This window comes from Oncorhynchus clarkii, chromosome 33 (assembly GCF_045791955.1).
Source record: "Oncorhynchus clarkii lewisi isolate Uvic-CL-2024 chromosome 33, UVic_Ocla_1.0, whole genome shotgun sequence".
NCBI classification, from domain to species: Eukaryota; Metazoa; Chordata; class Actinopteri; order Salmoniformes; family Salmonidae; genus Oncorhynchus; species Oncorhynchus clarkii.
The window spans coordinates 17558285-17576490 of NC_092179.1; the positions used below are offsets into that span (position 1 = coordinate 17558285).

General features: G+C 40.6%; 2 protein-coding genes and 1 long non-coding RNA gene across 4 annotated transcripts; all 3 read left to right on the top strand.

Annotated features, from left to right (window-relative positions):
- Nucleotides 1-207: 207 nt before the first annotated feature.
- Nucleotides 208-6335, top strand: LOC139393281 (mitogen-activated protein kinase 12-like). Of its 2 annotated transcripts, XM_071141801.1 has the most exons (12): nucleotides 208-1011; nucleotides 1718-1847; nucleotides 2808-2866; nucleotides 2965-3076; nucleotides 3465-3494; nucleotides 3667-3714; nucleotides 4118-4232; nucleotides 4511-4582; nucleotides 4772-4851; nucleotides 4976-5054; nucleotides 5226-5399; nucleotides 5977-6335. In XM_071141801.1, exons 1-12 carry the CDS (start codon nucleotides 893-895, stop codon nucleotides 6051-6053), a joined length of 1095 nt encoding a protein of 364 aa, XP_070997902.1. In that variant the 5' UTR covers nucleotides 208-892; the 3' UTR covers nucleotides 6054-6335. The 2 variants fall into 2 exon arrangements, with proteins under 2 accessions (XP_070997902.1, XP_070997903.1); XM_071141802.1 differs by lacking the exon at nucleotides 3667-3714 and having other exon boundaries at nucleotides 809-1011.
- Nucleotides 6336-7000: 665 nt separating this feature from the next.
- LOC139393286 (dermatopontin-like) lies at nucleotides 7001-8659 on the top strand. Its single transcript, XM_071141809.1, has 5 exons — nucleotides 7001-7074; nucleotides 7271-7349; nucleotides 7712-7900; nucleotides 8163-8315; nucleotides 8520-8659. Exons 1-5 carry the CDS (start codon nucleotides 7017-7019, stop codon nucleotides 8563-8565), a joined length of 525 nt encoding a protein of 174 aa, XP_070997910.1. The 5' UTR covers nucleotides 7001-7016; the 3' UTR covers nucleotides 8566-8659.
- A 3933-nt stretch (nucleotides 8660-12592) lies between these two features.
- LOC139393287 (uncharacterized) lies at nucleotides 12593-15257 on the top strand. Its single transcript, XR_011629763.1, has 2 exons — nucleotides 12593-12841; nucleotides 12969-15257. It is a non-coding gene; the product is annotated as an uncharacterized lncRNA (long non-coding RNA).
- The last annotated feature ends 2949 nt before the right edge of the window (nucleotides 15258-18206 follow it).

The following is an 18206-nucleotide window of genomic DNA, read 5'->3' on the forward strand; positions in this document are numbered from 1 at the left end:
TCACTGTACCGTCGTAACAGGGTTGACCTTCGGATTGCACCTACTCAGAACCCTGATGGTCAAAGGGGTCACATGACAAAAAACAGAACCCCAGCAAGTCACATGGGGCCTGAGGCACTGGGCGAAGAGCCAGGGGATCACAGGTTGGCCGCTCCCTCGCCCATCAATTCTCCCCTTAGACATTCAGGTGACATGCCTGTGCGGGAACCCGCAGTCCTCGCAGACAAGCCCCCTGTTTTTTCACGATGCGGGCGTCTGTCCCAGCCACCAAAAATACTTAATCTGTAGGTTTCCCATCAGGGATTGTTGACAGAGATAAAAGTGAAGAGAATATCAAAATGTGTTGTTGTTCTGGAAAAAAATAAAATAAATACTAAACTGTTCATGTTGGAAATTGTTACTAGGTTTGTTTTGTTAGTGAATTGACACCTCCTGTCCTATTTTATTAAAGGGAAGATGTTATGGGTGGAAGATGGCACAGTGATGCCATCTGTTGGTAAATGTTCATTACTGCAACTCTTGGGTTTTACCGGGGTGCTTGAGATACCCGGATGTGTTGTGATGTACTGAACAAGACTGGTTACTCGCATCAATGCCTCTGTCTCGTCATTTAGCATTCAAACAGTGTGTTCAGCAGTGATACCATTGAGGTTTTAAAAACGAGTGAGACCAGTCACTGGTTACGGTTCTTTATTCGTGTCACTGGAGACCACTGTCGGGCAACGGAATGCATTGCGCATTTCCCGAGTGCTAGAGTGTGTAGTAGGTAGGTGGTGGCTGCACGAGAGCAAGTGAACGAAGTGTGAACGAAGTGTCTCATGCACAACAACGCCTCATTATCCCCGAATTAAGAGTTAGCTGGGGAAACATTGACCCCCAAATCGATTTGGATATGTCGGTCCGCACGCGGACAGGATTTTACCGTCAGGAGGTAAACAAAACGGCATGGGAGGTTCCAGAGCGATACCGTGAGCTAAAGCAGGTGGGGACTGGCGCGTATGGGACAGTATGGTGAGTTTTATACGAGTTTAATCATCAAACATGGGTAGGCTACTCTTCGTAAATGTCGAATTTGGAGTTAACAATAGCCTATGTTAAGGCAATACAAACCAAGCCACAACAAGACGTGACTCGTTCCTAAAATAAGCATCGTGTTTTTTTTTTATCTGTTCATCTCATGCATTCTTCATGTGGTTATATCAAAAGGAAGTGTTTTGTGCAGTGGAGCGCTGGATTGTGTCCGAATTAAGTCATCAACAAACATCGCTGCTATTTGATGAATTACATTATGCGGTTTCTGTTTCATTCCTAAACATAGTTTACACGGCAGGGACTTTTTTGGCTTTGTGAAGTCGGGAAAAGCATAACAAAGAACCCCCATTGGCCTCATTGTTCGTTGGGTTTTAGTGAGCAGAAGATTTAGATTTAAGTGCATCGGCCTACATCTGTTCTGGGTCTTTGCGCAATGTTTCTTGGGATATAGGCCGAACAAATGTTTCTACTTGAATTCCAGAAACTCCCAAGGATGTCTTTGAAGTAGGCCTAACCACTTGATTATAAAACATGATATTTGGATGTATATTCTTTTAATTAAATAATTAATCAAGCATTCAATAAAAAATACAATAAGAGAGTTGGGTCCTTCTTCAGTAGGCTACCGCCAATGGCCTACATTGCTAAAATGTTTTCTTCCCTTTACCTACATGTCTTGCTGCAGCTCCGCCCAGGACCGCAGGACTGGGGTGAGGGTGGCCATCAAGAAGCTCCACAGACCCTTCCAGTCGAAGCTCTTTGCCAAGAGGGCCTACAGAGAGCTCCGGCTCCTCAAGCACATGAAGCACGAAAATGTGAGGGCCCTTCCTGAAATACGCACCTCATGGTTAATTCTCATAAATAGAAAAGGTGTCTGTTTCACACCACTAATTAGGCCGTGTCTAAAAATGAAATGGCCCAACTCTACAGTACTGCATTTAAAACTCACTTTTATCCATAGTAAACTGTTCAAATCCTTATGGCCTAGGCTGCGTGCAGAGAGCAGTGACAGTTTATTTTGTTGCACACAGTGAGACAAACACAGCTGTTCCTTATGATTGGCAATTAGTCAGTAGCAGAGTAGTCAGAAAGATCACATTGGTAATATTCACATCACAACCCATAATACTAAACAGAAACACATCATATCAAGATTATAGAGATATTAATTTGAGGCAGGCACAGGTTCTGAGTCTTGATTGGAAAAGTTGAATCAGGCATTCAACTTGGGGTGGCAGGTAGCCTCGTGGTTAGTAACCGAAAGGTTGCTGGATTGAATCCCTGAGCTGACAAGGTAAAAATCTGTCATTCTGCCTTTGAACAAGGCGGTTAACCCACTGTTCCCCCGTAGGCTGTCATTGTAAATAATAATTTGTTCTTAACTGACTTGCCTATTTAAATAAAGGTTTCAATACATGTTGTAGCTCTCCTGGACCAGGGTTGGACTTGGTGACCACTGATTTCAGAGGTCTACTGGGTATACAGGGAGTTTGTAGAGTTTAATAATGGTACACAAGGAAAGGCTGAGAAGGAAGCCAATCCATGTTGCGGAAAAAATGCCTCATAGCAACATCTACTTTAGTCAGTGGCTCACTCTAGAATGACAGAGACACACCCCGTATCACAATTGTGTGTGTGTGTGTGTGTAACTTCAAGTGGGAATCATTTCCTGATGCTGTAATTGAGATACATGATGCACAAAAAAAAATCTCCAGTTAATCTATAATTGAGCTATTCTATTTATTTTCTGTTATTCTTTGATTGGCTTGGATTAGGTGATTGGACTGCTGGATGTGTTCACTTCTGAGATCTCATTGGACAGGTTTCATGACTTGTAAGTACCTCTTTGTCCAATACCCTTCCTGTTCATATATTGAATGTTTTTATTCACAATAAAGTATATATTTTTTCCTTTTCCCCTGTCATTCTCAGTTACCTGGTAATGCCACTCATGGGTACTGATCTGGGGAAACTGATGAAGATGGAGAGATTGTCACAGGAGAGGGTGCAATTCCTTGTCTATCAAATGCTGAGAGGACTCAAGGTTAGTTGCATACATGCACTCAAAAGAGCTATATATATATATATATATATATATATATATATATATATATATATATATACATATACATATATATATATATATATATATACATATACATATATATATATATATATATATATATATATATATATATATATATACATATATATATATATATATATATATATATACATATACATATACAATTCTAAGCAGTTTAAAAGATATACCTACAAATGCTCATTTTATCCCCAACATTCAAATATGATACAAAATAAAGGCAGTTTATACAGAAGGTTTAAATGTTTCCCAGAATATACTTGAATAGCACCTTCTTTTTCTAATTTTAAGACTTTCTCTTTTCCTGGTCTTTTGTGTCTCCCCACAGTATATCCACTCTGCAGGGATCATCCACAGGGTGCGTAAACTCTGACCTTTCAACTATGTGCATTGGTGTTGGGGCCCTTGCTCTTTTTCACGCCCACTGCTATTCATGCCGTTTTCCATATCAGAAGCTCTTTGTGTGTGTGCTTGCGTGTATTTGCGTCAATCTGGCAGCATGATAATGTAATTTTTCTAAATACCAACAGGATCTCAAACCTGGAAATTTATCTGTCAACGAAGACTGTGAGCTGAAGGTACTACATATATATATATATATATATATATATATATATATATATATATATATATATATATATATATACATATATACATACATATATATTGCTACCAGACCTGTGATAGGCACTGTGCTCTCCCTGTTCAGTCTCGCTCTCTTTCGATTTAAATGAAATACACTTTATTGAAGTGGAGGCTGCTGAGGGGAGGAGAGATCATAGTAATGGCTGGAACGGAGCAAATGGAATGGCATGGCATCAAACACCTGGAAACCATGTATTTGATACCATTGTACTATTTCACTCATGCCATTACCACAAGCCCGTCCTCCCCAATTAAGGTGCCATCAACCTCCTGTGCTTTATTGTCATAAAAGGGACAATCCAATGTAGCCAAAGCAATTCTCTCTGTCTGTCTCAGATCCTTGACTTCGGGCTGGCTCGGCAGACAGACACAGAGATGACGGGGTACGTCGTCACTCGCTGGTACAGAGCCCCCGAGGTAATCCTCAATTGGATGCACTATACCCAGACTGGTGAGTCTCTCTCAATCACTCATTCATGGCTGCCTTCTTTGTCCACAAGATGGCAGTACTTTCTAATGTCAACATCTGTGTTATCACCATGATTAATCATGCTATTGTAACCAGAAAAATATCCTACAGTATGAGGTCCTATGGAGATCTATCTCTTTGTACAATTTGTGTACAATATCGCTGTAATTGAACCCACTGGTATGGTAGCAGTTTGGTAGCAATGTGGTACTGAAAGACCATTCAGTCCTATGTATGTCTTTGTCCTCCTCTATCGTCAGTGGATATCTGGTCGGTGGGCTGCATCATGGCGGAGATGCTGCTGGGGAAGCCGCTGTTCAAAGGAAATGACCGTATCCTTTTTCAGTGTTTACTACTCTCTGTCTTCACCCCACACAACTATTGCAGAATGATATGTTATCAACCTGTCAAAGACTAGTTCTGTAAGCTTATTATGGCTAAGCATATATAGTATGAGCAGCATGTGAATGTGACTTCCTGTACCACATGAGCTATGACCCTTGACCTCTGGGTGAGCACAGACCTGGACCAACTGAAAGAGATCATGAAGATTACTGGTACACCCACTGCAGACTTTGTTACGAAGCTACAAAGCCAAGATGTAAGTCATGTGGGCACTCAAAATACACTCAGATAGTACACATTCAAAGCAAACACAGCCTACTAGAGTACATAGGAATAGAATACACATACACTCCCAGGTAAATCTGCTCCTCTTCCAACAGGCCAAAAACTACATACGGAGCCTTCCCAAAGTACTAAAGAAAGATTTGCACTTTCTTTTTTCCAAAGCTAGCTCAGACGGTGAGCAGACGTTCAATACAATGATGTGAACACGCAGTTAGTTGAATTTGACAGTCTATTACTAAAGGATCAAAAACGCTGGTTTACAAAACAGCAACTGTTTCTAACTATTGTCAGGAGTGTCCTGACCATAACACCGCTAGAGACACTGTATACCTCTCTGTGTGGCAGCGGTGTGTGTGCTGGAGCGCATGCTGTTGCTGGACCCTGAGAGGCGGGTGAGTGCATCGGAGGCGCTGGCCATGCCCTTTTTCAGCGAGTTCAGAGAACCAGAGGAGGAGACTGAGGCCCAGCCCTACGATCACTCCATGGACAACACAGACCTGCTCCTGGAGCAGTGGAAACGTGAGAGATGGTTGGAGGGAAGCTGAAGAAAGAGATGGAGAGCGGGGGGAGGGAGGAGGAAGATATGGGAGAGAGAGAGATATGCTGGGGAGGACAGAGGGAGAGAGAAGAAGGAGATACAGGAAGAGTAAAAAAGGGGGAGAGATGGATAATGAGGTGGCTGGTAGCCTAGAGGTAAAGACTGTTGGGCAGGTAACTGAAAGGTCGTTGGTTCAAATCCCCAAGCTGGCAAGGTAGAAAATTATGCAATTCTGCCCATGTGCAAGGCAACAACTGCTCCCTGGGTGCTGATGATGTGGATGTTAAATAAGGCAGCCCCCTGCACTGCTCTGATTAAGAGGGGTTGGGTTAAATACAGAAAATGCTATTCGGTTGAACGCATTCAGGAACTGATTAGTTATCTCTTTCCCTAGGAAGATAGCTTAAGGAAAAACATTCCTTTGGTCATTCCACATGATAGAAGGAGAGCGATGATGAGGGAGATGGATATGTGATAACATGTTCAGCTTAAGAGGAAGAAAAATCTATAGAGTGTACAGAGTAACTAATTAGTCATTTCTTGTGATATCTCCTACAGGTCACACATTCACAGAGATTCTGTCCTTCAGGCCTGCAGCAACAGAGACCAAGGACCCCAAAGAGACATCACTCTGAGAGTACACACATACCTCTCAATACCTGTCAATGATTATTATAAGGCATTGTTGTATTGTTGTACAGATGTAATGTGAATACAATGTACAGAATGTAGTTTATTGATTATAAATTGATTTTTTGACAAACATTTTCGAAGATATTGTCAGTCTTGTGTAATTGTGGAACTACTGTAACAGCCAACCAATGAGCCCCTGGGAAAGAAATTATTACTTGCTTCCCCGTAAACCATGAGAATGACTGTAAGCGAAGACATCAAATGTTCATCAATAAAAGGCCACTCTAAAATGATCAGTTTTGTCACATAACAATGCCACAGATGTCTCAAGTTTTGAGGGAGTGTGCAATTGGCATGCTGACTGCAGGAATGTCCACCAGAGCTGTTGCTAGAGAATTTAATGTTAATTTCTCTACCATAAGCTGCCTCCAACGTCGTTTTAGAGAATTTAGCAGTATGTCCAACCGGCCTCACAATCGCAGACCACATGTAAGCACGCCAGCCCAGGACCTCCACATCCGGATCCTTCACCTGCCAGATAGTCTGACACCAGTCACCTGGACAGCTGATGAAACTGAGTATTTCTGTCTGTAATAAAGCCCTTTTGTGGTGAAAAACTCATTCTGATTGGCTTGGCCTGGCTCCCAAGTGGATGGGCCTACACCCTCCCAAGCCTACCCATGGCTGAGCACCCCGCCCAATCATGTGAAATCCATAGATTAGGGCCTAATGGATTTCAATTGACTGATTTCCTTAACTGTAACTCAGTTGTTGAAATTGTTGCATGTTGCATGTTTGTTCAGTATAACATGAATTGACTGCAATATTTTTTAGACTGCAATACACCTGCTCAAACACTGGGATTACCCACGTACGTGGCCTAAGGTCCAGCAAGGACAAAGATCACCTCTGTCTATAAATGGAGCACCAACCTTGCTGATTTTAGTTTGGGCCCCTCAAAAGCCATGAAGAGGGCCAACGTCTTTATTCTGCTTCTTGCTGGTGTGTTGGTTAACGGAAAAGGTATGCTTTATGTTACATGTGAGTTTGTGGATTAAAGCCTGAGAATATGTGTAGCAGAGTAACTCAAAATGTGGACTTAATATTTCAATCAAATAGCAATGTGTGTGGTCAGAAATCTTTTTAAAAAGGAGAAGGAGGTGCCGATTACTACGGTAACGAATTACGTTTTTATTGTGCCCTTGTTTGTGTGTTGCAGACCCCTGCTGGCAGAACAGCTATGACCAGCCTTTAGATTTTAATTGCCCATCAGGACAATCCATCTCTCGCATAGTGAGGTGATTCCTTATGTTCCATACAACCAATCTTCTCCAAAACCTGAATTCTGCACTGACTCACAAGCACAGGTTTCCAAATCAGAGTGAGCATTTTGCTGCTGCGGTGCTGAGTTAACCCTAACCCTTTCTCAAACCCTAGCAAGCTGTTGCATATCAACAGAGTTGCTGTTGATTCAGATTTGCAATTTTCCATTTTGAGAAATTAAACTGGTTTAACTCTGTATTTTGGATTTAGGTTATTGCAATTGCATTCCGGACAAAATATGTTGGGAAACAATAAAACCTGCAACCTGCATAAATGTTTGTTTTCGTATAAATTCAACTATTCATTTGTGCATTGTAATGTATTTTTCCAATTTTAGTGAGCATCACAACATATATGAAGACCGTATGTGGGACTTTGGGTGCAAAGCCACGTTTGACTCAGCAACTAACTGCTTCACATCTTCCTACGTAAATGACCTCGACAAACCTTTCAACTACCAATGCCCAAGCCACCAGGTCATCACAGGGATGAACAGCTATCATGACAACAAGCATGAGGACAGAAGGTGAGATGTAAATTAATCACTATTCACATGAAATAAATACAAATCTTCAAGAAATGACTTTGTCAAATCAAACAGAATAACTAGGGCTTTACAATGATGGTAAAATGTAGAGACATTTGGGGATTAAATGGTGTAAAATCCTAAAAGTGACACAGGGTTGACGGAGGTACTGTTTTTGTTGAACAACCCTACTATAATGTGAATTACAAGGTCAATACAAAACATATATCATAATTTAAACCTTATTTCCACCCTTATACAGATGGAAGTTCACCTGCTGTGGAGCCAGCAACTTCTGTACTGATTCCTGCCAGTGGACCAACTACGTAAACTGGTTTGATGAGGCCTTCACTTTTAATGCCCCACCAAATTCCTACCTGATTGCAGCTGAAAGCTACCACGACAACAATTATGAGTGAGTATGATTATCCATTGGTACTGTATGCGAATGTATGCTAATGTAATGGATTCCAAGTATTTTCTCTCTCTCTGTGTGTGTGTGTATCTACGGTATCTGTGTGTCATATTCTTGCTGTTGGAATAAACAAGCTTCAGGAAAGGATGAATTGACTACAAAACTAACAGGAACAAAATGTCTGTTTGTCTTGTGTACTTTCAGAGATCGTCGCTGGAAATACCAATACTGTACCAGAAGGTCATGCTGAATCTATAACTGATTCTTCCTACAATCAGATTATTTTATCCATTGTTGTCTCTTGATAATCTTGAAAGAAATTCACGATTAAAGATACATGCATCGAATGATTGTGTTTCATTTCCCTGCACTAACGTTTAAATGATTGATTATGCTTGGTTTCTGGTCAAGATATAAACTCTATACAGTACTGTAATGGACGGCAAATGGTTATCTCAGACAATAATTACTAAAACATTGGGTCACACTTTATTTGGATAATCCCCTATTGATGATCTACAGCGGAACAAACCATCAACAGACTATCAACTGCAACTGTTGATATGCAACAGCTTGCTATGGTTACGTTTAGGGTTAGAGTTAGTCAAATCAAATTGTATTTGTCACATGCGCTGAATACAACATGTGTAGTAGACCTTACAGTGAAATGCTTAACCAACAATGCAGTTTTAAGAAAATACACCAAAAAAAGTGTTGGGGTTAAAGGGAAAGTTCAGTATTTTACAACTTCATTTTAGATGGTTCCTGCCCCTGTAAGTAGTCTATGGATCAGGAGAAACTGTAATACATGGTTTGGTTTTTCTTCTAATAGCCACTACACACTTCAGCTAACTTTAGCCTCTGCTGGTTTAAAATCAATGGGAGTGGTGTGGGCATGCAGTGACTGTTAAAAAAGCCATAGACAAATTAACTGAATTATTTGGTTTGACGTAACTTTAAATGATTAGGCTTCTTCAATTCTTAAACATCTTAACCATGGATTACAGTTTCTCCTGGCCCATAGACAACCTTCAGGGGGAGGATCCATCTAACAAGAAGGTGTAAAATACTGAACTTCTCCTTTAAGGCATTTACTGAGATACTGCTGTCGGGCTTCTACCCATTGAGAAAAGTGTATGCTGTTCTAGTCTGCCTAGTGGCCGTGTCCTCTCGAGCCTGCCTAACGGTCCTAAACTGACCTGATAACGTGATTTCCCCCCAGTTTGGTTGGTAATGTAAAAATGTATATCTGGGCAGATGGGCTTCAATTGCTCTGAAACCTTTCAGGTTGTTAGGAAAACATCTAATTCTGTTGATTCTTTTCACACAATCATATTTGGATCGATCTTGTGGGACTGTGATGTACATAATGTACATAATGTTTGTACCTTTGACTGCCAGGTTACACCCTAGGTCAACTACAGTACTGGGATGAGGCATTCATCGACAAAGCCACCAGTACCAACGATCTCCTTATTCCACATTTTGTTTTATCACAGCCTGAATTCAACATTGATTAAATTGATTGTTTTTCTCACCAATCTACACACAATATCCCATAATGACAAAGTGGAATTATGTTTAAAAAATAATAATAATTTCATGAAAAATGAAAAACAGAAATATCTCATTTACACAAGTATTCACATCCTTGAGTCAATACTTTGTATGTTTGAAAATACCCTTGAGCATGGTGAAGTTATTAATTACATGTTGGATGGTGTATCAATACACCCATTCACTACAAAGATACAGGCATCCTTCCTAACTCAGTTGCCGGAGAGGAAGGAAACTGCTCAGGGATTTCACTATGAGGCCAATGGTGACTTTAAAACATTACAGAGTTTAGTGGCTGTGATAGGAGAAAACTAAGGATGGATCAACAGCATTATAGTTACTCCACAAAACTAACCTAAAGAAAAGAAGGAAGCCTGTACAGAATACAAATGTTCCAAAACATACATCCTGTTTGCAACAAGGCATTAAAGTACAATTGCAATACATGTGGCAAAGCAATTAACTTTTTGTCCTGAATACAAAGTGTTATGGTTGGGACAAATCCAATATAATCTACAGAGTACCACTGGTGGCTGCATCATGTTAAAGGTATCCTTGTAAACGTTAAGGACTGGGGAGTTTTTCAGGATAAAAAGGAAATGGAATTGACCTAAACACAGTCAAAATCATAGAGGAAAATCCTAGTGGTTCAGTCTCCTTTCCTAAAGCTAAAGTTAAAAGTCTGTATTATACACAACCTTTTGAGGTTAAATGCAATTACATTATAAGAACTAAAGGTATGACATCAATGCACTGTATTTGACTTTTGATAAGAGATTCTGGTACAAGCCATGCACTGAAACCATGTTCTCGACACTCCTAAATTCGTCATACACTCATGTATTACACATATAGTCTCATATCTTTCCCTCCAATTGGTTCTGTCTATTAAAAATAGTATATTAATTGACTTCAGCTCCCCAGGAGCAGGGATGGAGAGTTGGAGACCATTTATTTTATTCCTCAGTACATTGCCCTCTACATGTTAGTTCATAGTAAAAGTTGCCAGTTCTGTTTCACCTTATTTAATGGTCACTACAGAAATAATGTATTTTTAATGGGCAGGTTTGAATGGGCAGGGCAGGTTCGCTCTCAGTCTGTTCTCTCTGATAAGGTGTGTTTGTTAACCTTCTCACTCTACTACTTGACTCTGTAACAGTCCCATATTCCTGGTATCGAATTCACCTCACTCCATCTCTGCGAGACAATGAAGGATACACACACCCTGCTTAATCTACTTCTGCTGCTAGTGTACCTAGCAGGTAATATGATTTAAAAAATATATAACAACATTGTTTTATGTTAACATTTCTTTTTGAGGATGGCAAGTTGGTTTAACATCAGTCAGTAGGTCTGGACACTTCCTGTTAAGCTCTATAACTACATTTACTTTCAATGTCTACGGAGGTCCAGCTTTTGTTTGGGTGAAAATAGTGTTACATTATAATGTGTTGATTATAGCCTGTGGCTGTTTTGATGAACTTCCAGGATCAGCTTTGACCACTGATGGAGGGAGTGGCAGTATCAGTAAGTGAACCACATCACATAATAGCCAAGCCAAATTATTACAGGATGGAACACATCACTGCATTGATGGGAATGTTGGGTACTTTGAATAATGACTGTGATCGTAGGGTAGTGCTATCAGCTAGCAGCTAACTACAGGCGTTTTATTGGATTATCGTTGTAGTAATTTATCACTGTTACAAGAATACATTTACACCCTGTATCCAATAAATCCTTTATTCTTAAACAGGTAGGCATTGCCTGATTGTGCACTGTAATTTTCAGATGGTCCCTTGGAACTAACCATTGTGGGACCTGACTTTGTTAAAGTGGGTGTGCCACGCAGCTTTGACTGTGCTGCCCAGTGCTCTCCTTCCTGTAGCTACAGAATGAGTATCGACGGGCAGATTTGGCAAGGCAATGAGCTGTTGTTCACAGCTCGCCAATGGGAGGAGTCCCTAAACCTCACATGCACTGCAAGGAATGATGACTCTGGGAGGTCCTCTACAGTAACAAAGATACTGCAGGTTTTAGGTGCGTGGGTGGTTTTTTGTTTTTATAACACTTCACTTGAAATTAAAGGTGATGGTCTTTATGATATTATGAATAGAGGGATAATTAAATGTGTTGTAATTTATTGACAACATGTCTGGATTACTGGATTAGTGATAGATACAATTATTTTTCTACTGTTTTTCACATTGGTCATAGGATCTAGACTATTATCTAAATGTCTATGTGTTCCTCCTTTTAGCTGGACCTACCAACATATCGATCACAGGCCCTGCCCTGATGACCCCAGGGGCCCCTCAAAGCTTCCAGTGTAACGCAGACTGCCGTCCCTCCTGCAACTACACCTGGAAGATAAAGGGCCGATGGCTCGGTGGGCAGGGGAACAAGATTACTGTAACTCCCGAAGAGTTGGCCACCTCTGCTACCCTGAACTGCAAGGCCATCAACAGTGTGTCTGGGCTCTATGCCATGGCCACCAGGACAATACCTGTGACATGTAGGTTATTCTGAGATTTAGAGCTTCTAACAATTGTAGATTCCCTCTTGTTGTTAGTGTAATGCAATTGTCCATATCCACACAAATAGCTTCATCTATCAATATACATACATTCCCTTATATAGTATGTAGTCTATATTTGTTGGGGTTTTGGTTGAAGTGATACTTGAACCAGCTTCTTCCTTTACTTTTTGTCTCCTATCAGCTGGTCCATCAGAGGTCCACGTCATTGGTCAAGACTCTGTTGCAGTCGGCTCCACGTCCATGTTTCAGTGCACTGCCAAATGCACTCCCGCTTGTGACTACCGCTGGACCATTGATGGTCACACTGTCCACGGTAGTGAGATGGAGATGACGGTCGAGCGAAATGTGAAGTCAGAGAAGATTATGTGCCACGCTCAGAATACGGTCTCAACTCATTTTGAGGTGGTCACCAAGTCCATACGGGTGGAAGGTACAGCAGAAATCTCATGATTCTACATTTTAGCAACTACCTTAACTTTTATGCTGTCATAAACATTATCTGACCTAATATCATGTTTTTTTGTGTTCCTTTTGGAATGGTTTTGTGCGTGTTGCAGAAAATGACAAAAAGAAGATCCTCTCCAAAAAAGATGGTTGTCAAGCTGTGTCCAGTTTGTGTTTGTCCAAGAAGACCATCTCTGGGAGGAAGCATCAGCATTGTACAGCAGCTGAAACCTGGTCCCGATTGAGTCCGAACATACCTTGCTGACAACAACACCAGGTTCCAGAACATTAAAGCTGTAAAACAGGAATATAGACTGAAAATAGACAAGACATTAAAACATTGAATACTAGCTACAGTGACTTCAGAAAGTATTCACACTCCCTGACTTCTACATTTTGTTATGTTGGAGTCTGAATTTAAAATAGAATACATTTCAATTTTTTGTCACTGGCCTACACACAATACCCCATAATGTCAAAGTGGAATTATGTTTTTGATATATATACACTACCGTTCAAAAGTTTGGGGTCACTTAGGAATGTCTTTGTTTTTGAAAGAAAATCAAATTTTTTGTTCATTACAATAACATAAAATTGATCAGAAATACAGTGTAGACATTATTAATGTTGTAAATGACTATTGTAGCTGGAAACGACAGATTGTTTGTGAAATATCTACATAGGCATACAGAGGCCCGTTATCAGCAACCATCACTCCTGTGTTCCAATGGCACGTTGTGTTAGCTAATCAAATAGTACCCGTAAAACACCAGTCTCAACATCAATAGTGAAGAGGCGACTCCGGGGTGTTCCTCTGTCCAGTGTCTGTGTTCTATTGCCCATCTTAATCTTTTCTTTTCATTGGCCAATCTGAGAGATGGCTTTTTCTTTGCAACTATGCCTTGAAGACCAACATCCCGGAGTCGCCCCTTCACTGTTGACGTTGAGACTGGTGTTTTGCGGGTACTATTTAATGAAGCTGCCAGTTGAGGACTTGCGAGGCGTCTTTTTCTCAAACTAGACACTCTAATGTACTTGTCCTCTTGCTCAGTTGTGCACCGGGGCCTCCCACTCCTCTTTCTATTCTGGTTAGTGCCAGTTTGTGCTGTTCTGTGAAGGGAGTAGTACACAGCGTTGTAGGAGATCTTCAATTTCTTGGCAATTTCTCGCATGGAATAGCCTTTATTTCTCAGAACAAGAATAGACTGATGAGTTTCAGAAGAAATGTATTTGTTATTGCCAATTTTGAGCCTGTAATCGAACCCACAAATGCTGATGCTCCAGATACTCAAATAGTCTAAAGAAGGCCAGTTTTATTGTGTCTTTAATCAGTACAACAGTTTTCAGCTGTGCTAACATAATTGCAAAAGGGTTTTCTAATGATCAATTAGCCTTTTAAATTGATAAACTTGGATTAGCTAACACAACGTGCCATTGGAACAGGAGGGATGGCTGCTGATAATGGGCCTCTGTATGCCTGTGTAGATATTCCACAAAAAAAATCTGCCATTTCAAGCTACTTTAAAAAAATTAAAATAAAAATGTATTTAACCAGGTAGGCAAGTTGAGAACAAGTTCTCATTTACAACTGCGACCTGGCCAAGGTAAAGCAAAGCAGTTCGACACATACAACAACACAGAGTTACACATGGAGTAAACAAACATACAGTCAATAATACAGTTGAAAATCAAGTCTGTAAACAATGTGAGCAAATGAGGTGAGATAAGGGAGGTAGGGCAATAAATAGGCCATGGTGGCGAAGTAAATAATTAAAACGCAAATAAAACGCTGGAATGGTAGATTTGCAGTAGATGAATGTGCAAAGTAGAAATACTGGGGTGCAAAGGAGCAAGATAAATAAATAAATAAAATAAATACAGTAGGGGATGAGGTAGTTGTTTGGGCTATTTATAGATGGGCTATGTACAGGTGCAGTGATCTGTGAGCTGCTCTGACAGCTGGTGCTTAACGCTAGTGAGGGAGATAAGTGTCTCCAGTTTCAGTCATTGGCAGCAGAGAACTGGAAGGAGAGGCAATACAATAGTCATTTACAACATTAACAATTCCTGCACTGTTTTACTGATCAATTTGATGTTATTTTAATGGACAAAAAATGTGGACATTTCTAAGTGACCCCAAACTTTTGAACGGTAGTGTATATATTTTTTTACTAATTAATTAAAAATGATAAGATGAAATGTCTTGAGTCAATACGTATTCAAACCCTTTGTTATGGCAAGCCTAATAAGTTCAGGAGTAAAAATGTGTGAGTCAATACGTATTCAAACCCTTTGTTATGGCAAGCCTAATAAGTTCAGGAGTACAAATGTGTTTAACAAGTCACATACTTACTGTAAGTTGCATTGACTCCCTCTGTGTGCAATAATAGTGTTTACCATAATTTTTGAATGACTATCTCATCTTTGTACCCCACAAATACAATTATCTGTAAGGTCTCTCAGTTGAGCAGTGAATTTCAAACACAGATTCAACCACAAAGACTAGGGTTTTTTTTTTAATGCCATTCAAAGAAGGGCACCTATTGGTAGATGGGTGTAAATACAATTTAAAAAAAATAGACATTGAATATCGCTTTGAGCATGGTTATTATTTACACTTTGGATGGTGTATCAGTACACCCAGTTCCTACAAAGATGCAGGCGTCCTTCCTAACTCAGTTGCTGGAGAGGAGTCAAACCGGTCACGGATTTCACCTCGAGGTCAATGGTGAATTTAAAACAGTTACAGAGTTGAATGGCTGTGATAGGAGAAAACTGAGGATGGAACAACAACATTGTAAATAACAATACTAACCTAATTGACAGAGTGAAAAGAAGGAAGCCTTTACAAAATAAAAATATTCAAAAACATGCATCCTGTTTGCAACAAGGCACTAACGTAATACTGCAAAATAAATTGGCAAAGCAATGAACTTTTTTTGTCCTGAATAGAAAGTCTTATACTTGGGGCAAATCCAATACAACACGTTACTGAGTAGCACTCTCCACATTTTCAAACGTAGTGGTGGTGGTGTCATGTTATGGGTATGCATGTAATTGTTAATGCATGTAATTGTTAAGGACTGGGGAGTTTTTCAAGATAAAAAATAAACGGAATGGAGCTAAGCACAGGCAAAATCTTAGAGGAAAACCTGGTTCAGTCTGCTTTCCATCAGACACTGGGAGATGAATTCACCTTTCAGCAAGACAAAAACCTAAAACACAAAGCCAAATCTAAACAGGAGTTGCTCACCAAGAAGACATTGAATGTTCCTAAGTGGCCTAGTTACAGTTATAACTTACGGAGTCAGTTGATGGAGTCAGTTGATGTTGCTAGTCCTAACTTTCCACCAGTACTGTACTACACTGTACCGTCCTCCAGTCCAACCAGCGGTGGGATGTTGACCCCAATGTTGTATATAAACTGGACTGCTGATGCTATGTATTTACCATTGAGAGGCTATTTACCATTGAGAGGCCACTAGTTGGACATATTGCCACTCCCAAGTAGCAGTCCTCCATTTCAATTAAATGTTTCAAGGACAAAATTACATTTATTTAAGTTTCATTTTTGTAGTAGTGGGGACAGTAACATTAGTCATCTCTATAAATGATACATTAAGGATTATAATTTTTTTCCGTTATTTAACTAGGCAAGTCAGTTAAGAACAACTTCTTATTTACAATGACAGCCTTCCCCAGCCAAACCCGGACGACGCTGGGCCAATTGTGCGCCGCTTATGGGACTCCCAATCACGGCCGGATATGATTCGAACCAGGGACTGCAGTGACGTCTCTTGCGCTGCGCCACTCAGGAGCTCAATGTTTAGCCGTGTAATAGAACAATTTAGCAAAAATGAACGTACACATTAATAAATACGTTTCTATAGCTTCCAAAAATATTTTTTTACCATCATGACGGAGTGCCAAGATGGAGGCACAGTGGCTTCAACACACCCCCCCCTATTAGTCATCTAGTGTATATATAAATCATTGGTTGACCCCTGTCACAGTGCTGTCCTTCACCACGGCAGCAATCTCTCACAAAGTGTTCACTCATCTTTCTGCTGAAAGACAAATTCCAGACCAAAAATGTGCTTAGTAAAATATGAGACTTACACAGACACACATGGCTAAGTTGATGGGTCATGTAAATGAGTTCAATAGAATGTTATACAGTGGGTCAATAACAAAAGTGTATCTCAATACTTTGTTATATACCCTTTGTTGGCAATGACAGAGGTCAAACGTTTTCTGTAAGTCTTCACAAGGTTTTCACACACTGTTGCTGGTATTTTGGCCCATTCCTCCATGCAGATTTCCTCTAGAGCAGTGATGTTTTGGGGCTGTTGCTGGGCAACACAGACTTTCAACTCCCTCCAAAGATTTTATATGGAGTTGAGATCTGGAGACTGGCTAGGCCACTCCAGGACCTTGAAATGCTTCTTACGAAGCCACTCCTTCGTTGCCCGGGCGGTGTGTTTGGGATCATTGTCATGCTGAAACGTTTCATCTTCAATGCCCTTTCTGATCGAAGGAGGTTTTCACTAAAAATCTCACGATACATGGCCCCATTCATTCTTTCCTTTACACGGATCAGTCGTCCTGGTCCCTTTGCAGAAAAACAGCCCCAAAGCATTATGTTTCCACCCCCATGCTTCACAGTAGGTATGGTGTTCTTTGGATGCAACTCAGCATTCTTTGTCCTCCAAACACGACGAGTTGATTTTTTATCAAAAAGTAATATTTTGGTTTCATCTGACATCCTCCCAATCTTCTTCTGGATCATCCAAATGCTCTCTAGCAAACTTCAGACGGGCCTGGACATGTACTGGCTTAAGCAGGGGGACACGTCTGGCACTCCAGGATTTGAGTCCCTGGCGGCGTAGTGTGTTACTGATGGTAGGCTTTGTTACTTTGGTCCCAGCTCTCTGCAGGTCATTCACTAGGCCCCGTGTGGTTCTGAGATTTTTGCTCACCGTTCTTGTGATCATTTTGACCCCACGGGGTCAGATCTTGCGTGGAGCCCCAGATCGAGGGAGATTATCAGTGGTCTTGTATGTCTTCCATTTCCTAATAATTGCTCCCACAGTTGATTTCTTCAAACCAAGCTGCTTACCTATTGCAGATTCAGTCTTCCCAGCCTGGTGCAGGTCTACAATTTTGTTTCTGGTGTCCTTTGACAGCTCTTTGGTCTTGGCCATAGTGGAGTTTGGAGTGTGACTGTTTGAGGTTGTGGACCGTGATACTGATAACAGATAAAGACTGATAAAGTGGAGGACAGAGGAACCTCTTAAAGAAGAAGTTACAGGCCTGTGAGAGCCAGAAATCTTGCTTGTTTGTAGGTGACC

Excerpts from the sequence above, each read along its gene's own strand:
- LOC139393281 (XM_071141801.1), top strand. The coding sequence starts at position 893 with ATGTCGGTCCGCACGCGGACAGGATTTTACCGTCAGGAGGTAAACAAA. Across the intron at positions 2,867-2,964 it reads TTGGACAGGTTTCATGACTT|TTACCTGGTAATGCCACTCA; the intron begins GTAAGTACCTCT and ends TGTCATTCTCAG. Across the intron at positions 4,583-4,771 it reads GCTGTTCAAAGGAAATGACC|ACCTGGACCAACTGAAAGAG; the intron begins GTATCCTTTTTC and ends GGGTGAGCACAG.
- LOC139393286 (XM_071141809.1), top strand. The coding sequence starts at position 7,017 with ATGAAGAGGGCCAACGTCTTTATTCTGCTTCTTGCTGGTGTGTTGGTT. Across the intron at positions 7,075-7,270 it reads TGTGTTGGTTAACGGAAAAG|ACCCCTGCTGGCAGAACAGC; the intron begins GTATGCTTTATG and ends TGTGTGTTGCAG. Across the intron at positions 7,350-7,711 it reads TCCATCTCTCGCATAGTGAG|TGAGCATCACAACATATATG; the intron begins GTGATTCCTTAT and ends TTCCAATTTTAG.